General features: G+C 41.6%; 1 protein-coding gene across 4 annotated transcripts in view; it reads right to left on the bottom strand.

Moving 5' to 3' along the window:
- The window catches only part of COL18A1 (collagen type XVIII alpha 1 chain), a 1,701,455-nt gene that overhangs the window by 483,096 nt on the left and 1,195,206 nt on the right, over positions 1-23,153 (bottom strand). For all 4 annotated transcript variants that reach the window (XM_044075903.1, XM_044075900.1, XM_044075901.1 and 1 more), the window contains one exon: positions 18,545-18,739. In XM_044075903.1, the coding sequence (XP_043931838.1) occupies positions 18,545-18,739 (195 nt within the window). The remainder of the gene's footprint in view (positions 1-18,544; positions 18,740-23,153) is intronic.

Genomic DNA, 23,153 nt, shown 5'->3' with positions numbered 1-23,153 from the left:
AGGGTCTCCTTTACTTTGGGGCCAAAAAGAGTGGCACCGTCAAATGGGGCGTTAGTAAAGGAAGACTTGAAGGCTTCCGCAAATGAACATAAGCGCATCCAGGATTGTCTGCGAAGAGCAATCGCTGAAGCCGCTGCCCTACTCGAACCTTCGGCTGCGTAAGAGATCAGCCTCATGGACGAGTTCACAATGGATGTAAGGGTATTAAGTTGCGCTGTCACTTTCTCTGAGACAGCAGCATCTGTAGTACCCTGGAGGGTATCTCCCAACTCTTTGACTAGATCCCTCTGTAGTCGTGTAAAGTGGGTCAAATAGTTCAGGGATCGCATGGAAAAAGCCGCTGAACTAAAATGCGCTTCCCATACCTGTCCATAGTCCTAGAATCTTTATTAGGGGATGGACAGATGAGGAAGATTCCGACATCTCCTTTTTCGTGGCCGCTGCCACCACCATAGCGTCCACTGGAACTCCTTTGTCAAGTAAGTCTTGTCCTGGGGTGCAGTGATATACTTATTAGGCTTCCTAGGGACTGGTTCCACTGTGTCAGGAGCCTCCCGCCTTCGAGCAATAAGTTCCATTAATTCATCGAAGGGCGGAGTGACCCAGGAGGAGGAAGGGCGAGCACCAAATGCCTTCAGCAATACTGACTCATCCTCAGAAGGGGGAAGGGACTGCCAGTCACCTCTCTGTTTCAGGATCTCCAATATGTCAGAAAAAGAGACATCTTCTGAAGGTGACTTAGGGGACCCTTCTGACTCATCCAAGTCAGTATCGGATGTCAAAGATTCTTGTGGAGAATCTAAGTGTCTCCTCTTACACAATCTTTTCCTAGGGACTTCTTCGTGGGGAGCATCCGAAGAAGCCTCCGAGGAAGAGGGGGCACCCTCCAGGGGTGGCTGAGACACCGGTGCTCGACGCTTGGATGTAGCCGTGGGTGCAGAGGAGGATAACGGTCCTTTATGGGGAGGAGAGGTTGCTTCTACTGATGTGGTTGTCTGGGTAGACAACACCTTCCTCATGAGATCGAAGGCCCCGGGTCCCGAGTCGAAGAATCTCCCGGTTCCGAAGAAATGGGAAGAATCCCCGAGACAGGCACCGAAGGCATCGACCCCGAGGACGGAGCCGAATCGATCCGCGCCGAGGCCCCGAGGGGGAGAGTCGGAACCGAAACGTCGGTTCGACTCTCGGCCCCGGAACCAAGGACAGATCGTCGGCTCCGAGACTCCGGTACCGGATCCGATGGAGTCGAGGTGAGAGGAACAGACCGAGAAAAAGATGGTTCTGGACCCGAGGGCTCCACAATCAGTAGATCAACCTCTTCCGGCTCCAAAGACTGGACAGGTCTCGGAGGAGGAATGGATGGAGACAATGGAAGGCCTTCAAGTTTCGACACCAACTGGGTGGAAACCAAAATAAGCTTGGATAGGGCCGAATGCTCCAATAACTTCTGCACCACACGATCCACATCGACATCGGAGAGCTTAGAAGAAGAACGGGTCGAAGGAACCGAAGACGGAGCCGACCTCAGTAGTGTCGAGGGAGGGAGCTCCATCACCGGTTCCAAGACTCGAGGCTCGGGAACTGACAACAGTTGAACACTCGGCCCCGAAGTCTGTGGAACCGGTGATCTAACTTTACTCGAAGAGCTCGGAGCCGATGACTTGGGCTCCGACGTCTTCGATTCCTTCGAGGATTTGGATGCCTGGTCTGAAGCATCCAGAGCCTCCTGAAAGGAAGGTTTTAATAACCCCTGTCCATGAGTTTCCTGCGCCTATCTGTCATGACCCTCCCACTAAAAGAGTGACAAATTGAACAGTCCTCTTGTAAGTGGAGAGGGCCAAGGCAGTAGACACAGGAACTATGGTTGTCAGTAACTGACATTTTTTGGCCACACTGGCAACGTTTAAAACCTGATTTAATTTTCTCAGACATCTTAAGAACAAACAGGTAAGAGAAAAAAGGTCAAGTCCAGTAGAGAGACAAATCCAGTCAATATGTCGAATCCGATATATAAGTCAGTCCGGTTGTCAAATTCAAGTAAGGGGTGGAAGGCCCGAAAAACTCTAACAAGTTTAATTAAACTTAACGGTACCGAGTATTTCTACCTTATCACACACACATACACTATGTCACCAAATAGTACTTTTAGAATAATTTTTTTCTCAAAAATAACAATAATAAAAGTTATTTCTTATCTGAAGTTGCTCGAGCTCGATCCCAGTGATGCGAACGCAGCAGCGGCAAACTAGATCTGAGGTAAAGGCAGAGGGGGATTGTGGGTATTAGGTTGTCTCGAGCTTCTTCTCGATGCAGAGCTTGCAAGCGGCCGACACGGAGCCGAGGATCGGCTCCGAACCCATGTGTAAGAACAAACGGCGAGATTGAACACTATCACATGGTTTATTAACCATAGGATAGCTAGGGCTGTCAAATCTTTAGGGTTCATGGTGCTAAAACACTGGGATTTTAGTGATAGAGATCAAGCCGATGGGGTACACATTAGCAAAACTGAGCTGGACCTTTTTAATGTCCACGTGTCTCTGTTGTTGAAAGATGCTGTTGATAGTATTAAGATTAAATTAGTTCTCGTACTCCAGGATACGATGGGAAGCCAGCTCACATTTCAGACAATAAGCCTCCATTGGAATGGTTGCCCCTTTTCTCCCATTTCTTTCCTGGTTGAAAGGGAAGGTAGGAATGAGTGGTATTTAAATGTTGCTCTGGAAGTTGAACTGGTTCAATGACAGCAGAATTTGAGAATGGTGATAAGTGTGATGCATTAATTTGCATCTTCAGGTGAGCAGTAATAAACATGCATGCTTTGGTAAGGTTGCATTTGCAGATAAAACATGTGGTAGGCAAAGCCAACACAGCTTATCTGAAATGTGGTACGAGTATATATCATGTCTCTTGTTACAAAGGTTTGAAGTTGTGTGTTGTCTAATTACTGACAGTAAAGTTAAGTCGCATTGCAATTTTACATGATTTTTGTGTATGGGCAGAGCTCATGTTACTTTCTATATATTGAGTGCAAAGATAGGATTGAATTAGGAACTATAATGAAATGAAACTATGTGGACTGCGGTGGTGGTGCTGCGGTAGTGTTGTCGCCTCACAGTTAGACGTTGCCCATTCGATTCTCAGTTAGAGCGTCTTCTGTGTGGCAACATCATGCGTGAATGGGCGTTCCTTCGTTGAAGGTTGTGCATTAGGCCCGGCAAGCCAGCATGTAAAAATCTACTGCCAATCATTAGCGGACCGGAGTTCCGCTGTGGCGACCCCTAACCAGGAAAAGCCGAAAGACACAAACAAAGAATTTGGTGGAATGTACTGTTTAAGGTGGTTTGCTCCCGAGGCAGGTGCAGGATGGATTGTTTAGATAATGTATTTTTAGGGATACTTTAAAAAGTTTTAGGTGGTCAATTTGGGTTATTTCAGATGGAAGGTTATTCCATAGTCTGGGTATAGTATGGGAGAACATACATTGTCCTGCTCGTTTGTTGGCTTTAGTTACAATTAGCATCAGATTACAGGAAGATCTTAGTGTTCTTGTGGGGGTGTATGTTTGTAGGATTGATTTAAGGGCAGGACAGTCAGGTTTAGAAATTAGTTTGTGGGCTAAGGTTAGTTGGGTGTATTGTAGATAGTGGGAAAACTCTAGCCATTTTAACTCAGTGATGAGAATAGTGGGGTTTTTCAGAGGTGAATTTAGCTAATTTATTGTAACAGGTATGTAATTTATTGCTAAGGGTTGTGTGCAGATTAGTAAAAATGGCACTGCCATATAGAAGGGAGGGGATGAGTAAGGTAGTTGCTAGTTTTTTTTTTGGTATATTTATCCAGGTAGAGCTTTTGGTGATATAGTTTGCCAAGTTTGAAGTGGGTTTTCTTTATAGCAGTTAGGATGTGTGGTTCGTATGTGAGGTTGTTATCTATAGTTATACCTAGTAGCTTGGCTGTTTTCACAAGTTCTATAACAGTGCCGTCTTTAGCAAGGATTTTGAAGTCAAAGTCAGGTGATTTTGTAGAGAAAAGTAAATGTTTAGTTTTTTGGGGGTTAAGCATAAGTTGTGCATCAATAAGCCATGATTCAATAGAAGTAAAGGCCTGTTGTGTAGCTGTATGGAGGTCTAAGAAATTATTGGAGGTAGATATCAGTGTTGAATCATTGGTGTATTGTATAAGATTCTGGATTGGGGGGGCTTTCTGCAGGTCATTAATGAAAATATTGAACAGAAGTGGACCTAAAATGGATCCTTGCGGTACCCCTATATTGTTAGGTTGATAATAGGACTGGACATTTAACCACCTTGCAGACTGTTCTCTGTTCTGTAGGAAAGAGGTAAACCAGTTGAGAGATTTTGGGGAGCAACCTAGCTTTGATAGTTGGTTTCCTAGCTTGGTATGTGACAGTGTCAAAAGCCTTAGATAGGTCTAATAAGATTACAGAGGTAGGATGGCCTGTATCTAAGGCTTTGTTGACAATGTCAGTGAAAGATAGTAGAGCAGTAATAGTGCTATGCTCTGGCCGGAACCCATGTTGGGTAGGGGATAGAAGAGTATTATATGAGAGGTGTTTAAGTAGTTGTAAGTGAACACATTTTTTCAAGATTTTTGATAGTGGGGAGAGTATAGAGATAAGGTGGTAGTTAGAAAGATCATAGGAGTTTCCCCCTTTGTGTATAGGGGTAATGATGGATTTTTTCCGTAGAAGAGGAACGTAGGTTTCAGAGAGTGAGCGATTTATGAGAATGGTAACTGGGTATGCTATTGCACTGGCTGCTAGTTGCAGATATTTGGGGGAAGATTAACTGCAGACAGTGAGCAAGGTTTGAGTTGTTTTAGGAGTTTCAAGATCAAAGAGGTGGGTACAGGTTGGATAGTGAAGGAGTTGACTGGTTGTGTATTAGTGTAAGCTGAAGGGGAGGGGTGTGTTCTGTAGGTGGTGGAAAGTGCATGTTTGGACTGGATGGGCAGTCTTTGAGTAGCTTTTTAATGGTACAGATGAAATGGGTATTAAAATCATGGGAAATTTCTTGTGGGGTTTTTTTTTTTTGGTGCAGGGTTTGGGTATTGGAAGGTGCCTGGGTTAAGCAGAGAGGAGACAGACTTCCAAAAATGTTTGGGATTGTTATATGAGGTAGACAGTTTAGTAGAAAAATGATCTTTTTTGTCTTGTATCAGTAGCTTTTTTGATTTGTTACGGAGTTGTTTGTAATAAAGTTTGTTTTGTTCTATCTCTTAGCCATATTTTCCACATTTTGTTTCCAAGAAAGATAGTTTGTTTTGTAAGTTTTGTTAACCAGGGGACATGGTTAGTTTTGGTTCATTTTGTATGCACTGGAGCTAGGCTACTGAGAGTATTTAAAAAGAGTTTGTTGAAATAGTCAACATCTTCATCTAAGGGGAGTATTTTTAATGGGTTCCAGTTATGGGAGTTTAGGACACTTATAAACTTACTTCGGTCAAAGTGGGCGAAATTCCTGGAAGTTCTATATGAGTGTGTTTTGATTGCTTGAGGGTGAGTCCTATAGGACACATATGTTTTCATCTCCTACCTTCCCTCTCCTGTAATTCCCCTCCTCTATCAACTCTGTACTATGTGATATGTACACTAAGTACATTATAATAAACAAAAAGTATTTAACTACCAATGGGAATCATATTGATCTGAATCATATAAGTGTAAAGACCACTCGTCTCCTGTATACAGTCTCATCAGTAATATGTAATTTTTGCAATTAATGTGCAAGTATGTTTCATCTAATATATGTAAAAATGATGTGCTATCCATTACTGTATATTCTTTCTTGTATGTGAAATCATTCATTGTTACTCTGTAATAAGCTAATGTAATATGCTAATTGTCTCTGGAGCTTTTCTCCAGGGCCTCCGCTGAAAATGGGCACCCACCCAGTCGGACTTTCTTGGTAAACAAAGGTCAAATAAATAAATAAAATTATAATCCCTCAAAATTTGCTTTGACATGCAAGAAATAAATGCCAAAGATGACTGGCCCAGGGACTGAACCCTGGGGCATAATCCACTAGTGACCAGTCTTTTGTTCTGTTTGTGAGACAATTTGATATCTAAGTCACATAGAGATTTACATTTAGCTGAGGAGGTTTTTCTATGCTACCCGAGTGTGGGATTGTGATGAGCACCTTTGTAAGGTTACATACATGGCATGCACTAATTTGCTATCATCCATCACTTCAGTAACTCTCCTGAAGAAGTTAAGCAGGTTAAGTCGACTGAATCTGTCCTTGACAGATCCAAACTATCTTGGGATGAAGTTTGTAGGTTACCTATGTTCTTATTTATTAATTCCATAATTATATTTTCTATAGCTTTACAGATTAGGCTGGTCAGATTTATGGGTTTATAATTACCTGGGCATGGATTGTGCTATCCCTAACAGAACCAAGATGCTATCCTCTAAAAAAAAGGAAGCCAATCTGGTGGTCCCCTGCCATAAACAAACTCTACAACAGAAGAAAAAAACTGTTACAAAAAAAGAGTAAAATCCCATGATTGGAGGAACTCCCTGGTCAGCCTCAGTAAGAAGCTGAGATCCCTCATAAAATCCTCCAAAGCTAGTTACGAAAAAAAAATCGCCACTGATTCATAAGACAACCACAAAGCATTCTATAGCTATGTTAAGAATCTCAATGGCAACACTCAGATCTACTCTGAGTTACAGCACAATGGCACTAAATATACAGAACCAACTGATACTGCCAACATCCTGGCAGATAGGTTCAGTGCTAACTTAACCCAACTCTCACCCCCTAAAGGGCTCATCTCTATACCGGAAGAATGCACAGGTAAAAAACACACTCTCCAAAGCCAAGAACACAGCATCCTTGGGACCTGAAAAAATCCCAGACTGCATTCTACATGAACTACAGAATGAACTGGCACCCCACCTAAGCACCATGTTCAATCATAGCCTCACCTCAGGCTTTTTGTCCACTGAATGGCACACAGTGACGGTTATCCCACTCCACAAAGGAGGAGCCACCATGGACCCCGGGAACTATCTCCCCATTAGCCTAACGAGCCTGGTCTGCAAGGCCATGGAACTTATAAACAAAGACATTGATAATTTCCAAACTCTTCGGGTTTGTAAAAGGCAGATCATGTCTCCTAAACCTGATAGACTTCTTTGAAGCAGTCACCAAAGCTGTAGACGAGGGTAAAGTGGTTCACACAGCCTATCTACATCACACCAAGGCTTCTGACACCATCCCCCATGCTGGCATTATAGATAAACTCACTAAACTAGGTATAAATCCCTATGTCACAAGATGGGTTGCCAACTGGCTGACTGACAGAACCCACACTGGGAAAGTAGCAGACTCCAAATCCGACTTCAGACCAGTGACAAGTGGAGAACCATAGGGTTCAGTCCTGGGTCCTCTCCTGTTTGGTATCTACTTTTCTGAAGTACAGGCTAACACAGAAGGTCTTGGGCTAATGAAGTTCGCAACTGACTGCAAACTAGGAGCCATAATCGAAACTCCTAACGATGTGGACATCCTACAAAAGGGCCTCACTGAGACAGATGCCTGGTGTCAAAGCCATGGCCTCAAGCTCAATGCCAAAAAGTGCATTGTCATCCCCTTTGGTAAAAACTCTGTACCTATGAACTACCAAATAGGTGGTAGTCTACCTAACACTGAAAGTGTGATAACAGACCTTGGAACACAGGTGGACAGTAGTCTCTCCTTTGATAATCGCATTGCCACAGTAGTCAGGAAATCCTTCTACATGGCAAACCTCATCACAAAAGGTTTCTCATCCAGGAAAAAAGAGGTCATTGTTCCCCTCTACTCATCACTCATTAGACCCATTATAGAGTACAACGCCCCTTTTGGTATTTACCTCACAAGACATCTACAACAACTGGAAAGGCCGCATAAATACCTCACAAAGAGGATTACCAGCCTCAAACAGATGCCCTACGTCTGTCTCAAAAAACTCCAGCTTTACTCCGTCGCATATCGCCTACTCAGAGGCAATCTCTGCCTAACATACAAAGCTATGTCAAACCCAGAGCTGTTGGACATGCTCCACTTAAATAAATCCCAATCCCTCCAAGCTACACACTCTAGGGACCTAAACCTTGTCACCACAGTAAACAGAACATGCTGGAGGGATAGATTCCTTTTTCAGAGGCTTCTCATACTCTGGAACAAACTACCTATCTATATCAAACAAAGCTACTCATTAGCACTCTTCAAGAAAAATCTTGATGATTTGATGGGAAATAGGAAATTCACCCTGGGGATCACCTCTGTGGCTCTGCTTGACAGGGACACAGGAAACTAATTTTCTTGGGTGGCAAAAACCAGTGTACCATTTTGGCTAGGCATATACAGGCCCTAGGGCCAATAGCCTAGTACCTACTTATGAACCTATGAATTGCTGAAGTCAATAATATCTTGTTCATACTGTGTATCTTTCTTGGTGAAAGTTGAATGCTGCTCAAGGCTAGGCTCATACTTGCCTTGGATAAATATTCTAGGAGTGCCATTATGCCTCTCTTCATATAGTCCAGGGAGGTATATCTCATGTCATTTACACCTCTGTGTACTGTGACCATGTCCATACGTGTATTTGTGGTAAGTCTTAGCACAGCATGGAGAATGGTGTATTAGTCTGTCTCATTATGGAATCACCTATGATTAGGATGTTGCATTGTGTAGAAGTTTGCCTTTTGGGCTTTTAAGATGAGACACTATGATCCTTGATGCATGTTTCAGGGTATGCATTGTGAGGTTGCTGAATGTACTTGTTTCTTGGGCTACATTTCAGGGGGCCTTGTGGTTTTGCTAGGTTACTTTGGAGACCCTCAGTATATGTAGGTCTATGTCTTTTGTCTGATCTTTGTGTGATAGATTTACTGTGGGGTTGCATGTTACCAACAAGCTGCTTGCTTTTTTGCAGTAGCTTCCTGTGAGAGCTTTGCGTCAAATAACATTGTATAACTGCAGCTTTCACAGACTGTGTCAGTTTGCTTAAGTACTAGGTGGTTGTCAATACACATTTAGACAAAAATGAAGCTTTGTGTATTTGCAAATTGTTATTATTAAATCATAGGAAATGCATCAACATTTCCTTCTATATCTTTTTCTGGCCAGTACACAGTCCATCCACTGACCAGTCAGCCCATATCTTCCCTATTTCACTATTTCACAGGTATTTAGGTAGTGATGGAGAAAAAAATCTGGCAGGCAGACAGCTATTAATGATGTAGCTGAGGGATTTTAGTTACACACACAAGCAGAATATCGTGAAGCATTGTCTGCTTAGCAGATCGAATGCATGCCATTGTCTATCGAGCTGTTGCTGTTACATCCAGCTACCACCAGGTGTCAGTATAGCAGCAGGACTGAGTGACTTTGCTCTCTTCATTTTACATGAATTGGCATTGGCCACTCACTTACACATACCCCAGCTGGATACTCCAGTACCCAAGTTCACTATTTGATCTTGCTCACCTGAGGCATAGTCAGGACTTTATCCCTCTATGTCACAGATCAGGTTAGGGAATATAAAATTTGATGTAATATTAAATATTTATGAAGAAGTAGACAGATCTGGGAGAATGACAAACTATGCACACAAGCCATGATGTTGGGTGTAGTATTAAAAGTGCACCAACAGGGTACTCAAGATTTGCTGAGCATTAAATCATTTCAGCAGATACACAAGTCTTATTCTGGACAGGTCAGAGAAGCAAAAAGTACAGTTTTGTACCTACCATAAATGTAGATGTTCGAGTGCTTATACAGCTGCAGTAATCACATATGGGTTCTCTGCCGTCAGGCGGGTCCTCGGTCGGCCGAATTCCAAAGTCTTGGTCCGGCGTCGGTTGTTGTCGCCTTCTTCCCTGACGTCAGTGCGACAGGGGTATATAAGTCACAGCCGACGCAATATTCTTCAGTCTTTCTTGCCCCAGATGTCAGGTGCCCCCCAAAAGGAAGGCAATACATAAATTATAAGGCTATATGCCTATATATATATATATATATATATATATATATATATATATATATATATAAATATATTCCAGCAATGCAAAGTTATTAAAAAAGAGAAGTTGCAAGCAAATACACCATAGGAGAATAACCCAAATTAGTATGTATGAGGAGGAGTTAGCCACTAATCCTGTACCTAGAGGGGATGGAGGGAGGGAAACCTGTACTGCAGCTGTATAAGCACTCGAACATCTACATTTATGGTAGGTACAAAACTGTACTATGTTCATCGTGCATACAGCTGCAGTAATCACATATGGGTAGAATCCCAAAGTTACGCACAGGGTGGTAGGCACTAGTTGGAACTGGGTTGAGCCAGAATGCCCTGCAACACAGCAGTGGCAAAGCCTGCTCTAGTTTTGGAATATAAAGGCAGGTGGTAGTGTCTTGTTAAGGTATGTACAGAACTCCGAGTTGCTGCCTCCAAAATATCTTTGGTAGGAACTCCTCTGAGGAAGGCTGTAGAGGTAGCTGTGGCCCTGGTGGAGTGTGGTCTGATGCCTACAGGGACAGGTTTCCCATGGTAGGAGTGACAGAATCGTATGCAATGGCCTATCCATTTTGAAATTGTCTGTTTGGTAACAGGCTTTCCTTGAGCTCCTACAGCATAGGACACAAAAAGTTGCTCAGATTTCCTGAAAGGCTTTGTTCTGTCCAAATAATAACGAAGCTGTCTATGGATGTCTAAGGAATGTAGCAACCTCTCCCCTTTGTTTTGAGGGTTGGGGTAGAAGGTAGGTAAGTGAATGGCTTGATTTAAAGCTACCCTGGATACCACTTTAGGCATGAATGACGGGTTGGTTCGAAGGGAGACCCTGTCCTGATGGAAGATGAGGAAGGGCTGTACAGCCATGAGGGCTTGTAGTTCTGAAACCCTGCGAGCTGAGGTAATGGCCAGAAAAAAAGCTGTTTTCCAGGACAAATATTGCAAATCTGTTGAGGAAGCTGGCTCAAAGGGAGGCAATGTTAATTTTTCTAGAATGTAATTAAGATCCCAGGCTGGCACTGGTTGTTTCCTTGGGGGTCTTATATTCTTAGCCCCTCTGAGGAATTGTCTTAAAAGTGGGTGAGAGAATAAAGGTGGATCCGTGTTAAATTCTGCAGAAATGGCTGAGGCATGGATTTTTATGGAGGAAAATGAAAGCCCACTGTTCAGCAGCTCAGCTAGATACTGTAATACCTGAGGCAAATTCAGTTTTCTAGGGTCCTGGCCTTTTTTCTCATTCCAAGAGCAAAACCGTTTCCATTTTGTGGAGTAAGTCTTCCTAGTAGATGGTCTCCTGGCTTCCAGAATGACATCTCACTGGATATGCCCCTGCACAAACCCTGACTAACTGCTTCCTCTTTCACTTCTATCTTCCTACTCCCTAGGGTCCACTTTGACCCTTTACCCCACTAATGTAGATTACTGATCTCATTTCTTTGCTCTCTGACTTCTCCTCTCTTCTACCTACTTCCTCTTCAACCTTCCTATTTCTCTCCTGTTTACAAAGGTTTGCATAGAATTTTAATATTTACAAAAAAAAAGAAAAAAAAACATTATTATTATTATTCTTTTTCTTTTGTTTGATCAATTTACTTATTTTTTTCCCTCCATACTCTGATTTTTAATGTTCAAAATTGCTAATGTAATTTCCAATATTAATCTTTATTTTGTATAAATGTTTTGTCTGGAGCTTTTCTCCCCGGGCCTCTACTGAAAATGGACATGTATCCAGTTAGACTAGCCCGGTCAACAAATGTAAAATAAAATAAATAAATAAATCTTGCACCTCTTTAGTGAGTAGGGTCTGTTGAGGTGTTAAGGGATTTTCCATGCAGTGAGATTGAGTGTTTTCAGCTGACCGTGAAGAGTTTTGTAGCTGTGCTGAGTCAGCAGAAGAGGCATTAGAGGTAGTGGCCAGGGAGGAGTATGTGTTAGGCTCCTTAGGAGTGGGTACCAGTGTTGTCTTGGCCAGTCTGGAGCAATCAGTATCATCTTCGGTCTGTCTGCTCTTGCTTTCAAGAGTACCTTGGGTAGAAGGGGCAGAGGTGGGAAAGCGCACACTATCCATCCTGTCCAACTGAATGAAAGGGAGTCCACTCTCCAGGTCTTTGGGTGAAAGTTCCTTGAACAAAACTTTTCCAGTTGATGATTCCTGTGGGAGGCGAAGAGATCTATGTCTGGCCTTCCCCACTCTTGGATTATCCTTGTAAACACCTGTGGATGCAACTTCCATTCGTGTGGGTCTGTCATATTTCTGCTTAAATTGTCTGCCAACGTGTTTTCCAAACCTGGAAAGTACTGTGCTTGAAGTTCGATGTGCCATTCCAGAGCCAAGTTCCAAAGTGTCATGGCTAGTCTGCACGGGGGGTATGAATGTGTTCCTCCTTGTTTGTTTATGTACCACATTACTGTGGTGTTGTCTGTTCTTATAAGCAATTGTCCTGGATGCAAGAGGTCCTTGAAAGCTGTAATTGCATTTATTAATGCTAGCATTTCTTTTTGATTGATATGAAGGTGCTTTTCCTTTTGGGACCATTTGCCCTGAATGCACCTGTCTGTCATGTGCGCCCCCCAAGCGTAATCTGAGGCGTCTGTTGTGATGACTTGATTTGCTTGAGGCTTGCAGAAAGGGAGGCCTTTGTTTGTTTGGCATGCTTTGGCCCACCATAGAAATTCCTTTTGTAAACATGGAATTATTGGTATTATTCTTTCCAAGCTGTGGCTGTGTTGAGACCATAGGCTTTTTAGGTACCACTGAAGTTTCCTCATATGCAACTTTGCACATGGGATTAAAAGGATGCAAGATGCCATGAAGCCCAGAGCCTGCAGGATTTTCCTTGCAGTAAGCCTGGTACAATTTGCTAGTGTTTTGAAGTACTGAGTTAGTTGCCCTTGTTTTTCTGGCGTAAGATAGGCCATCTGGGTGTTTGTGTCCAAGTTGGCACCCAGGAAAGTTATTTTCTGAGTTGGTGTTAGTCTGGATTTCTCTTTGTTGATTGTGTATCCCAGAGAATTCAGTAAACGTGTTGCATAGGCCAGATGTTCCAGTAGTGTGTGCTTGCAGTCCGCTTGGATCAGGCAGTCATCCAAATAAGGGTAAATTTGTATCCCTTGTAGTCTGCAGTATGCAATTACTGATGCCAGGCATTTCGTGAATACTCTGGGCGCAGTAGATAAGCCAAAGGGCAATGCAGAGAATTGATAGTGGATTGAACCTGCAAGAAATCTGAGGTATCTTCTGCAACTTTGTCTGATTGGGATATGCAGGTATGCCTCCTTGAGGTCCAATGCTACCAGCCAAAACTCCTTGCCCAGCATGGGAAGAAGCTGCTGTAATGTGAGCATCTTGAATTTTGGTGCAGTAGAAATGTATTTAGGATGGATAAGTCCAAAATGGGTCTCCAGTCGGTTCCTTTTCTTGGCACCAGGAAAAGTCTGGAATAAAAACCTTGACCTTGTTCGTGAGTAGGAACCTCTTGAATGGCTTTCATTTCCATGAGTTTTGTAATTTGTATTTGTGCCTCTACCCTTTGATTGTGTGGCAGGTTTGGCATGCCTCTCATTTTTGGAAGAGTGTGAAAATGAAATCTGTAACCTCGGTTTATAATATCCAGGATCCATTTGCCTGTTGTGATAATATGCCAATTTTTTGTAAATAGTGCCAGCTTTCCTCCCAGGGGAGCTGCCAGCTGGGAGATGCTGGGCTGAAAAAGAAGGAAGTCATTGGGTTTGCTTTCTGTATTGTTGTGCTTTGTCTTTGCCAACTCTTGGGGCTGGAGCTTGCCATTGTCTGCCTCTATATGATCCCTGAGACTGTCCTCTGCCCCTTGAACGCCTGTATCTCAGTCTTTGGGGCTTGTCAGTGGCTGGAAAGGACCAGTTTTGTGATGGCCAATTTCTGCTAAAACGCGGTGGCTGTACCTGTAGAAAGGCCTTGACAGTTTGCATAGATTTAGCTTTTTCTTCCATTTTTCGTAGTATCTCCTCAGCATTAGTGCCAAATAACACATCCTTTTGTAAGGGAGCATCTAGCAGTTTAGCTTTAACATGATCAGGCAAGCTTTGTTCCCTAAGCCAGGCATGTCTACGAATAACTGATCCTGTAATAGCAGCTCTACTTGAGGCCTCTAAGGCATCATAGCCACATTGCAAGGTGTGTTTACCCACTTGTTCTGCACTATGCATCATATCCTGCAATTCCTTCAAATCTGGTTGTTCAGGCTGAGACATTTTGTTTCTTAATTGTGATAATAGAAACTGCTGATATTTAAGCATATGGAACTGACAATTTAAGGCTCTCATGGCTAGGGTGGCCGAGGTGTATACCTTTTTACCCCACCTTTCTAAGGATCTAGATTCTCTTTCGGAAGGATGTGGATTCTTGGCAGTAGAGGCCTTCATTCCCTTGGGGCCTTGAGAAATGGTTTCAGGGTCAGCATTACGGCTTTTGTAAATAAATTGGTGAGAATTAGGAACTCTGTAGTACCTATCAGGTTTGACTGGGGCAGGAGGCAGGGAATCCGGATTAAGACAAGCCTCCGAGTAAACATCATCAAGTATGTCCAGGACCGGAGGTATAGCCAGAGGTCTGTGTTGAGGTAACAATAGAAATTCCCTAAGCCTTTTCTTGGAATCAGAAAAGTCTTGGCCTTCCCAAGGGAAGTGCTCCCTCAAGGTGTGCAAGGTTTCTCCAAAGGAGAAATCCTCTGGGGGAGATACAGAAGGAATGGACTGTTCTGCATCCGAATCTTCATAAGGGGAGTATGAGTGTTCCTCCTCATCAGAAAGTTCTGAGACAATGGAGCCCTGTTCTGAGGAGAGGGAATCTTTTTCTACTCTGGGTCTCTTGTCTGGAGGGGGCTGGGAGCCCCTGATAAGTGTAATTAAATCCTCAGCCATTTTAAGCATCTGCTTTTTAGGCATGGGGCCTGAGGATGGGCCCTGTGCAACAGGCCTCTTGGGATGCATGGCTGATTTGGACTTAGTAAAGGCCTTAATGGAAAAGGAAAAAGAGGGCCAAAATACATCCTGGGTGGAAGTGGACTTATCCCCGGTAGGAGTTTCAACACTAACAGTGGCTTCGGAGGTTGTAGTCTGAGTAAGGGCCGAGGTACCTGCGGTCTCGGGTACTGAAGACACCGCCAAGGAAGTGTCGTCGGTAGTCAGGGACTGCATAGGTGTCTCGCTGAGAACCAGACCACGTGTAGCCGGTTTTGGCGTGGTGTCGGTGGAGACCGCGGACCTCGCGTGTCGGTCTTTGTCCTTGCGGTTTTTGGACAAAACGGTAGTCGGAGTATCCGATGACATTTTATAATCAAAGGCGTTACCAAAATAATGTTGGGCGAACTCCGCCCGACGCTTAATAGTGCGTTTATTGAAAGTTGCACAAAAGCGACAGCCCGAGACGTCGTGGTGTGGGCCTAAACAAGGTATGCAGAGGGAATGGAAATCCTTATGCGGTATTTGCTTCCCACAAGAAATACAATTGTTAACTTTGTCTGACATTGGTCTGAGGCAAGAAAAGTTTCCCCAACGGGGTACTTAGCTTTAAAGAAGACTTCGGTTTCCAATTTTTCATAAATTCAGGAGCTGGCCGACCGGCACTTGCGAACTGCTTCTGCTTCCGGCACCGCGCGGCAAAAAAGACTGAAGAATATGGTGTCGGCTGTGACTTATATACCCCTGTCGCACTGACGTCAGGGAAGAAGGCGACAACAACCGACGCCGAACCAAGACTTTGGAATTCGGCCGACCGAAGACCCACCTGATGGCAGAGAACCCATATGTGATTACTGCAGCTGTATGCACGATGAACATCATGTAATTTACTCTATGGGCAATTGACAGTATTGAATCATTAGCCTAATATTAAAGAATGAAGTTCTAGTGAAAGGTAAGATGTAACCTCTAATTAAAATGACCTATTTTTGCATGGAGCAAACTAGCAGTTCAAATAAGAAACAAAGAGCACTTAGTATTATCTTTATACTGCTACTGATAGCTACTGAGATTCTGTTACCTACACAGAAATAATCAAAACATCAACAGCAAGTCACATTATTATCAAGAGCACTAACTTTTAGGGAACGCGTACACAGAGACATCTGGAAGGCTGTAAAATAAAGAGAGAAAGTGCTGGTAACAAAATAAGTCATGGTGAGCTCTCTACCTCTCCCAATCCTATAAGAAGAAGCAGCCTGAATATTCAGTTTGTTAATATACTGAAAAATAGACCCAGTTCTCCCAGTCCGGTGAATCAAGGTATGTAAGGAGGGATTAATACATTTTGCATCTACTGCCTCCCCTCTGATCATCAAGCAGTCACTATCCTGTATTGGCCCTACTATTATTTCCATTCACTAGCATCTTAGGACATTGTTAAAGGGATGGAAGAGACAGGAATGCTACCATCCAGATCGAGCTAAGGACTTTTACTTAAATATTTAACACATTCTGGAAGCCTAAAAGCACAGTAAAATACCTGCTGCGTTGGACTCTGTGTGAATCCTTGCTTCTGAACACCCAAGCAATTGCATCTAGAGTGCATTACTCCTTGGTTGGCTTACACTCCGTAATTGTTAACCTTCTTCCAGATGGAGTTCTTATGGCAGGACTCTCTCTCAGCACACTCCTCCCCTAAGACTGGCAAGCTGGTGTCGGTATCAGCGACTCACTTTTATCTACCCATAGATGTCTTTTCCAGTGCTTGGGCTCCTAATCAAACTCTGGTCATCTTGGGCAACAGCAAGGTTTACCATGACAGCACATTGGGTCAGTGATTATCATCTCTACCATATGTGTGGGTGCTCTCCCTGTGTTGTGTGGAAATGCTGTGGCTGATACTCTGGTATTCTCCAACATCTGCCCCCCCCCCCCCCCCCAAAAAAAAAAAAAAAGTGGACTGGATATTGTAAAATGTCTACATAAGTATTGTATTGAGTCTTATCCTTGTGACCTGGGTCATGGCTGAAAAGGGTCTGAGGCCGACTAACAACTGCATAATTTCAACAAAAATTACATTTAACTTAAAATTCTCATTTCATTTTTTAACCACAGATTGTCCAAATGTAAAGGCATACTAGGTTTGTTCTTCACAGTGTGTATGTGTGTACACCAAACATAAAAGCAGCATTTATATTGTATTGTACCATAGTTTTATCAAACTATTGAACATGTTCCTCAGGTACCCAGATCGCTTCAAAAGCAATACACTGAAAACAGCTGAAGTTAGCATGGTGTCTCGTCCACCTCAATTTAGAACAATCCTTCATATGTAACAATGGGAAAGGATCACTGAGTTACCTTTCAGTTGACATGAGTGCTAGAAAATCAAATCACTTATCAGGGTTCAAATAATAAAGTCTTTCCTTGTACTTCATCTACAGTTAGAGTTACAAGTTAAATGATACACTTTGCTACTGTTCACCTTTCTCCATGTTACTAATGAGGCTTCTTTTGGAAATGCTAGATCCAATGCTGCAAGTCCCAGCACTTTGAAAATGACCTGGTCTAAAAAAACTCAGCAAATTGTGAAATTCACTGCTACACTTTAAAGTGATTTGTTTTTGGGGGGGAGGGGGTTCAGCCTCTCATACCCCTGTTATATAGATCACTAACTATGAGATCATTGTACCATGGAGTACTGGAGATATTCTGGGAAACTGCAGTCTTGGAATTGGTACATATTCTCTATATTCCTAGTTTAATATTCACCGTTGTATGGATTAAAAGTTACTTTCCTTGAGTTTTCAAGGAGCACAGCTCTAAAGGATAATACATAAACCAACTCCTCAGATAACCTAGTTTATTAATCCCTATTCTAAATGGGTCACAGTCTATTACTAGTCCATGTAACAATTCCATTAAAGTAGAAAGGATTCAATACTGTGGTATACATATCCATGACTTATGAAAAACTCACTGACTGCAAGGAATCTTGTTTTACATGTTCCACTAACAGCAGCACGTTCTTGTCTGAACTGAACTTCAAAACTAGATTTTAAGGTCCCTTTTCAGACAAAAAGCATCTCTTTTTTTTCCAGAACATATTTAGTTTCCTCAAAGTTTTTCACAATTCTACATTTCCTCCTGCTGAATGCTGCTCTTGTATGATACTTGAAGCTACATACAACCATGTTCTACTCAGATGATTGGGGTCCTGAACTAGAGATGGGCATTTTTTACCTTCACAAGGATTTTAACACCTAAATGTTTTTAACCTTCAGGTGAATCTGCTGACCTGAATTAGGAATGTATTTTTCATTGAAAGGATCATTTTGCAATACTATACAGAGTTCAAGTTTACAGTAAGTCGCAAAAGAATACAGTCAGGTGCAGCAAAGACTCCTCTTTTCAATCACTTCACCATTATTTTAGGAATGCAACACTGGGAATGAGCTGGCTTACAGCACTGCCACAGGTATTTATATTATGATGCAACATACATCCTCACCTAATGGCATCACAGACAAAAACATGCACTGGCATCAAACAATTTTGCTGGAATACTCACAATCTCTCCATCTTTTCCAGGAGGACCTGGTGGACCAGGTGGTCCTTGTGGTCCAGGAAGGTGACTTACAGCAGATCCACCACCACGCTCCACAGCTGATGAACGACCTGGGGGGCCTGCAGGCCCAGGCAATCCTTGAGGTCCCATTTCTCCTTTCTGTCCTTTCTGGCCAGGGATTCCAATTCCAGCCTTCCCCTATAATTAGGAAATTCACAGAGGGAAAAAAAATCAGAGATACCCTGTAAGAAAATATCAAAGCAAAACATTTCAGTCTATAAAACTACTGAGTTCTTACAATGTTAGATTTTAACACTTGAAATCAAAGAATACAGCAAAAGCAAACATGCAAGAGACAAAGCAAAGGATAGTGATTTTTACTCAAACTTAAATTTTATGAAGTAATAATTTAAAAGGAAACTACTCACACTAGTAGCCTCTGTCTGCTGCAACTGTAATGATTAGACAGTAGAAAAAAATATTTGACCCCCAAACACTGTTCTTGTTGTTGTTGTTGTGTCTTTTGCCTTTTCCCGGTTAGGGGTTGCCACACCGGAACTCCGGTCCACTAATGATTGGCAGTAGATTTTTACATGCCGAGTTGCTGGCCCTGACACACAACCTTCAACAAAGGTACGCCCATTCACGCATGTCTCCACACAGAAGACGCTCTAGCTGAGAATCGAACAGGACAACGTCTTACTGTGAGATGACAACACTACCGCAGCACCCCACCGCAGTCAAACACTGTTCTTGTTACATTTAAGAATTTGGGATGTTATGATCTTTCAAACATAGTTGCTAAAAATAGCATTTAAATGAAGCTTCTGAATAAAAAGTGTCTTATTCTCAGTGGACTGCCATAACCACCACAAAATTATCTGATTAGCAGAAAGTTGAATACAGTGAAACTTGCCGATATTAAAATATGGACGTTAAGTTAAAAAAATACAAATCTGGACAGTATTCCTACATTTGGACTTCCATGTGGCCCCATTACATACCTTGTATTTAAACTCTTCCACATTCATAAAAAATAATTAAAACATCCATACATTTATACAGGGCCACACTATTTGGAAGAATCCAAATGCAGCCAGCAATCTGTGTTTACATATCCAAGTTCCAGAATGTATGCATGCAGAATATGTTCAACAGATTTCTTCTGTAAATCTTTCTTGTGTCACAGGTTGTTTTTAGAAATAGCTTCTACTACACAATGGGACTTGTTTAAAATGGAACTATCTTTTTAAGCAAATCTATCGTAAAACATCAATAATCACTTTACTGGATAATGCAGCTGGATTTACATAGTCCTGTAGAAAATTACCCACTGGGGGATCACCTGAATGAGTAAGCTGTACTGGTCTTGGATAAATCTGGTTTCACGACCAGTCAGACAGTGATTACTGTTATACTACATACAGTAGATTACTTGAATGTGGAAAAGGTGTTCAGCACACACTGTTCATTTAGCACCAAGCTTCAGCCTTTATGCCCAGGTTTGATTCCCCTTCCCCTAGTTGGTAAATTAGGTATAACTAGGCAGGGCTTCTGGTTCGCCCTAAAAAGGACACACTTGTGCTAGTGGGTTTACCGAAATAACAAGAAAATTAAATAAAAACAAAGTGACTAAATGCTGTTAAATGAAATATTTTTGATTAACTGAACAAATTACTGGATCAAATGTTACTGGCAGATATAATCTATTATGTCTACAAATCTGTAATACATGTTACTGCTACTATTAGTAAATGGACTTCCAGCCTGGATACAAATGTGAAAACAACGGTAAGGATAATGGAATTTTAAACTTGTTTGTATAACTTAGCAGGACTGTCGAGATTGCTGAATGCAATTATTTCTACAGCATGTCTACGAGACTGTCAGAAACCTTGACAGTAGGAATGACAGGGCTCCAGACTAACAACAGTGCTAAAGATAATTGTCTGCCAAGGATCACAGTACCTAGAGCTCCAAAAAAGATGGGGATAGGCTATTGCATTGTCTAGATTTGCCAGAGTGTTGATACCATACAGCGTTTGTAAACGTCATTATACATATAAATATATATAAGAATATAAATTGTTCTGATATGATCCACCTCTGAGCTCTATCTGCACTTCTCTCCTTCAGACACCAACCAGTAACCAACAAATAAAACAAACCCTCTGAAAAAAGCAGCAAAAAGAGGGAAAATTCCACCAATTCCTCTTTATTCACCGGTAAAAAAAAAAAAATGGATTGAGCACTTTCATAAGCTTGTAACACAACTTCATCAGAATCCAAGTTACATCTAAAAAAATCAGTTTAAATACCCTAGGATTCAGTCAATTGTTTAATTAAACACCCACCCTAATTAACCCTTAAAGGCTCAGCAAAAATTTCATTTAAGTAACCTATATTGTGTTTGCTCCACATACCAACAACAAATAAATTCTTTTAAGAATATTGAGTTAATATACTAATAATTTTTTATATAAACACTATTAAAATACACTAACAGTATAAATATAAGTGTCTAAAAACTTTTATATTTAAAATACATGTCATGTTTAAACATAACATGATTTGAGTCTAAGCACACTAGCTATCGAAATAGACTCATTCAAGCCAGGGGGCACTGTGGCATTTAACCTTAGTTGCCAAAGCAACTCCTTATACTCAATAAGATCGCCCCATGGTTCCCTCCAATTTTGCTTATAAACTGTATCAAGCCCTAAAAATAAAAATCTGTGGTCAGGAAAATTCTACAAATCACATTAGAGGGAATTACTAACTTTTTTATTTTTTATGTCATGTCAATGTTCTTAAATACTCTCTCTGAATTGATGGACAGTTTTTCCAACATAAAAACTTGGGCATTTTTGATACAATGCTAGATAAACTATGCCCATTGTCTTACAGTTAAAATGAAAGGAACTTTTAATGTTGAACCTATTAACAATAACAGTGTCAGTTTCTAATAACCAAACACACTGGCTACAACTTCCACATTTAAAAGTACCCCATTTCCTGTGGCTCAAAAAATCTAAACACTTGTCATCCGCTTCCAACATGTTTTTTAAACATCTAGCCCTTCTACTTACAAACCAATCAGATGGAAGGAGTTAGTAGTGACGACAATGACACTGACACCGCCCCTTTGGATCAGCCTCTACCAAGAAGGTCTGAAAGGATTTACAACTGTGTAAATGGCGTGCAGAGGAATTTTCAAGGGGGTGCACAGCAGCAGAATCACCATCCTCGGCCCTGGAATCGGGGGAGGAGAAGAGGAGGGAACAGGCAACAGAATTATCGGTAATGACTGAAGCCGTTGAACAGGAGCTTCTTGAAGGTTCAGGTACTGTTATGGGACCACCGCTTAAGGTTTTTACTAATCACAGTGGTGATTTCAAAATTTATAACTACTCTGATCATGTTTTTCAAGATGAACTTGGTTCACTTCTCAGTAAGGGACTGACTTTACTGACCACAGCTTTCTTGAACATTGAGACACTAATGGTTGATTTAAAGCTTTTTCTTAGAAAGCTTAATTTTAAAATACTGTTTAATGGTGCTGAAAACTTGTACACTTCTAACATATTGTGGAAAAGTAGCATTTTTAACCCTAAATTAGCAATGCCTTTTCTAATGTTTGAAAAGATTTGTGAATGGAATTTCAGGACTATGTTACAACAACATTCTAGGGAACCCAATGTATATAATTTGTATGAAAGTGAAAGGAAGTTACTTAGAGAACTTATGGTCAACAAAGAGGTAAGAGTTCTGAAGCCTGACAAGGGGGGGTCATTATGTCTAAGAGGGATTATTTGGACAGGATGTTTAAACATTTGCTTGACAAGGATTCTTATGAACAAGTATCTTTAAATTTTATTAACATATCCTATAATAGAATTAGGATGTTACTGAAAGATATGTTTGACCAAGGTTTCTTTTGAATTATATGAATTTTTGCAAGTGAAATTTCCTTGTATACCTACCCTGCTTGGCATCCCTAAAATACATAAATGTTTGACTGACCCCATATGCGACCTACTGTGAGTGGCAGTACTTCTAAAACACATCCTGTGGCCACCTTTACTGACCAGAAGGTCAAATCCTTAGTTCAGGCAGAAACTCACATTATTAAGGACTCGTGGGACTTTCTATATAAATTGAGGAATGTTAGGTATAGTTCGGAATTAGCTTTTGCCACAACTGATGTGGTCAATTTGGTTAATATTATTCCTCAGGATGAAGGGCTGGAGATGTTCCATGAATTTATATTAGAATCTACAGCCTTTAGTAATAATAAAATCAATGTCTTACATACTTTGATGGAAATAATTCTGAGAAATAATTTTGTGTTTATTGACGGGCAGTTTTTTCATCAGAAGAAGGGAGTAGTGATGGGGGCAGGTTATGCCCCTGTCTTTTCACATATAGTACTTCTACAATGGGAGAGGTGTTTTTTGATGAATCAAAGTAACATACCTAGGTGGTACTTCTACGCCAGCTATTTAGACGCTATCTTTATAGCATGGGATTTAAGTGACCTTGAGACCACAAATGTTGTTGATTTTCTACACTCAACTACATCCTTTTTGAAGTTTACCTACACTTATAGTAG

Source organism: Protopterus annectens, chromosome 6.part1, assembly GCF_019279795.1.
Source record: "Protopterus annectens isolate FY-2018-M chromosome 6.part1, PAN1.0, whole genome shotgun sequence".
NCBI classification, from domain to species: Eukaryota; Metazoa; Chordata; order Ceratodontiformes; family Protopteridae; genus Protopterus; species Protopterus annectens.
Note: the sequence above shows the minus strand (reverse complement) of the source record. Positions and strands in the feature narration are given on the sequence as shown.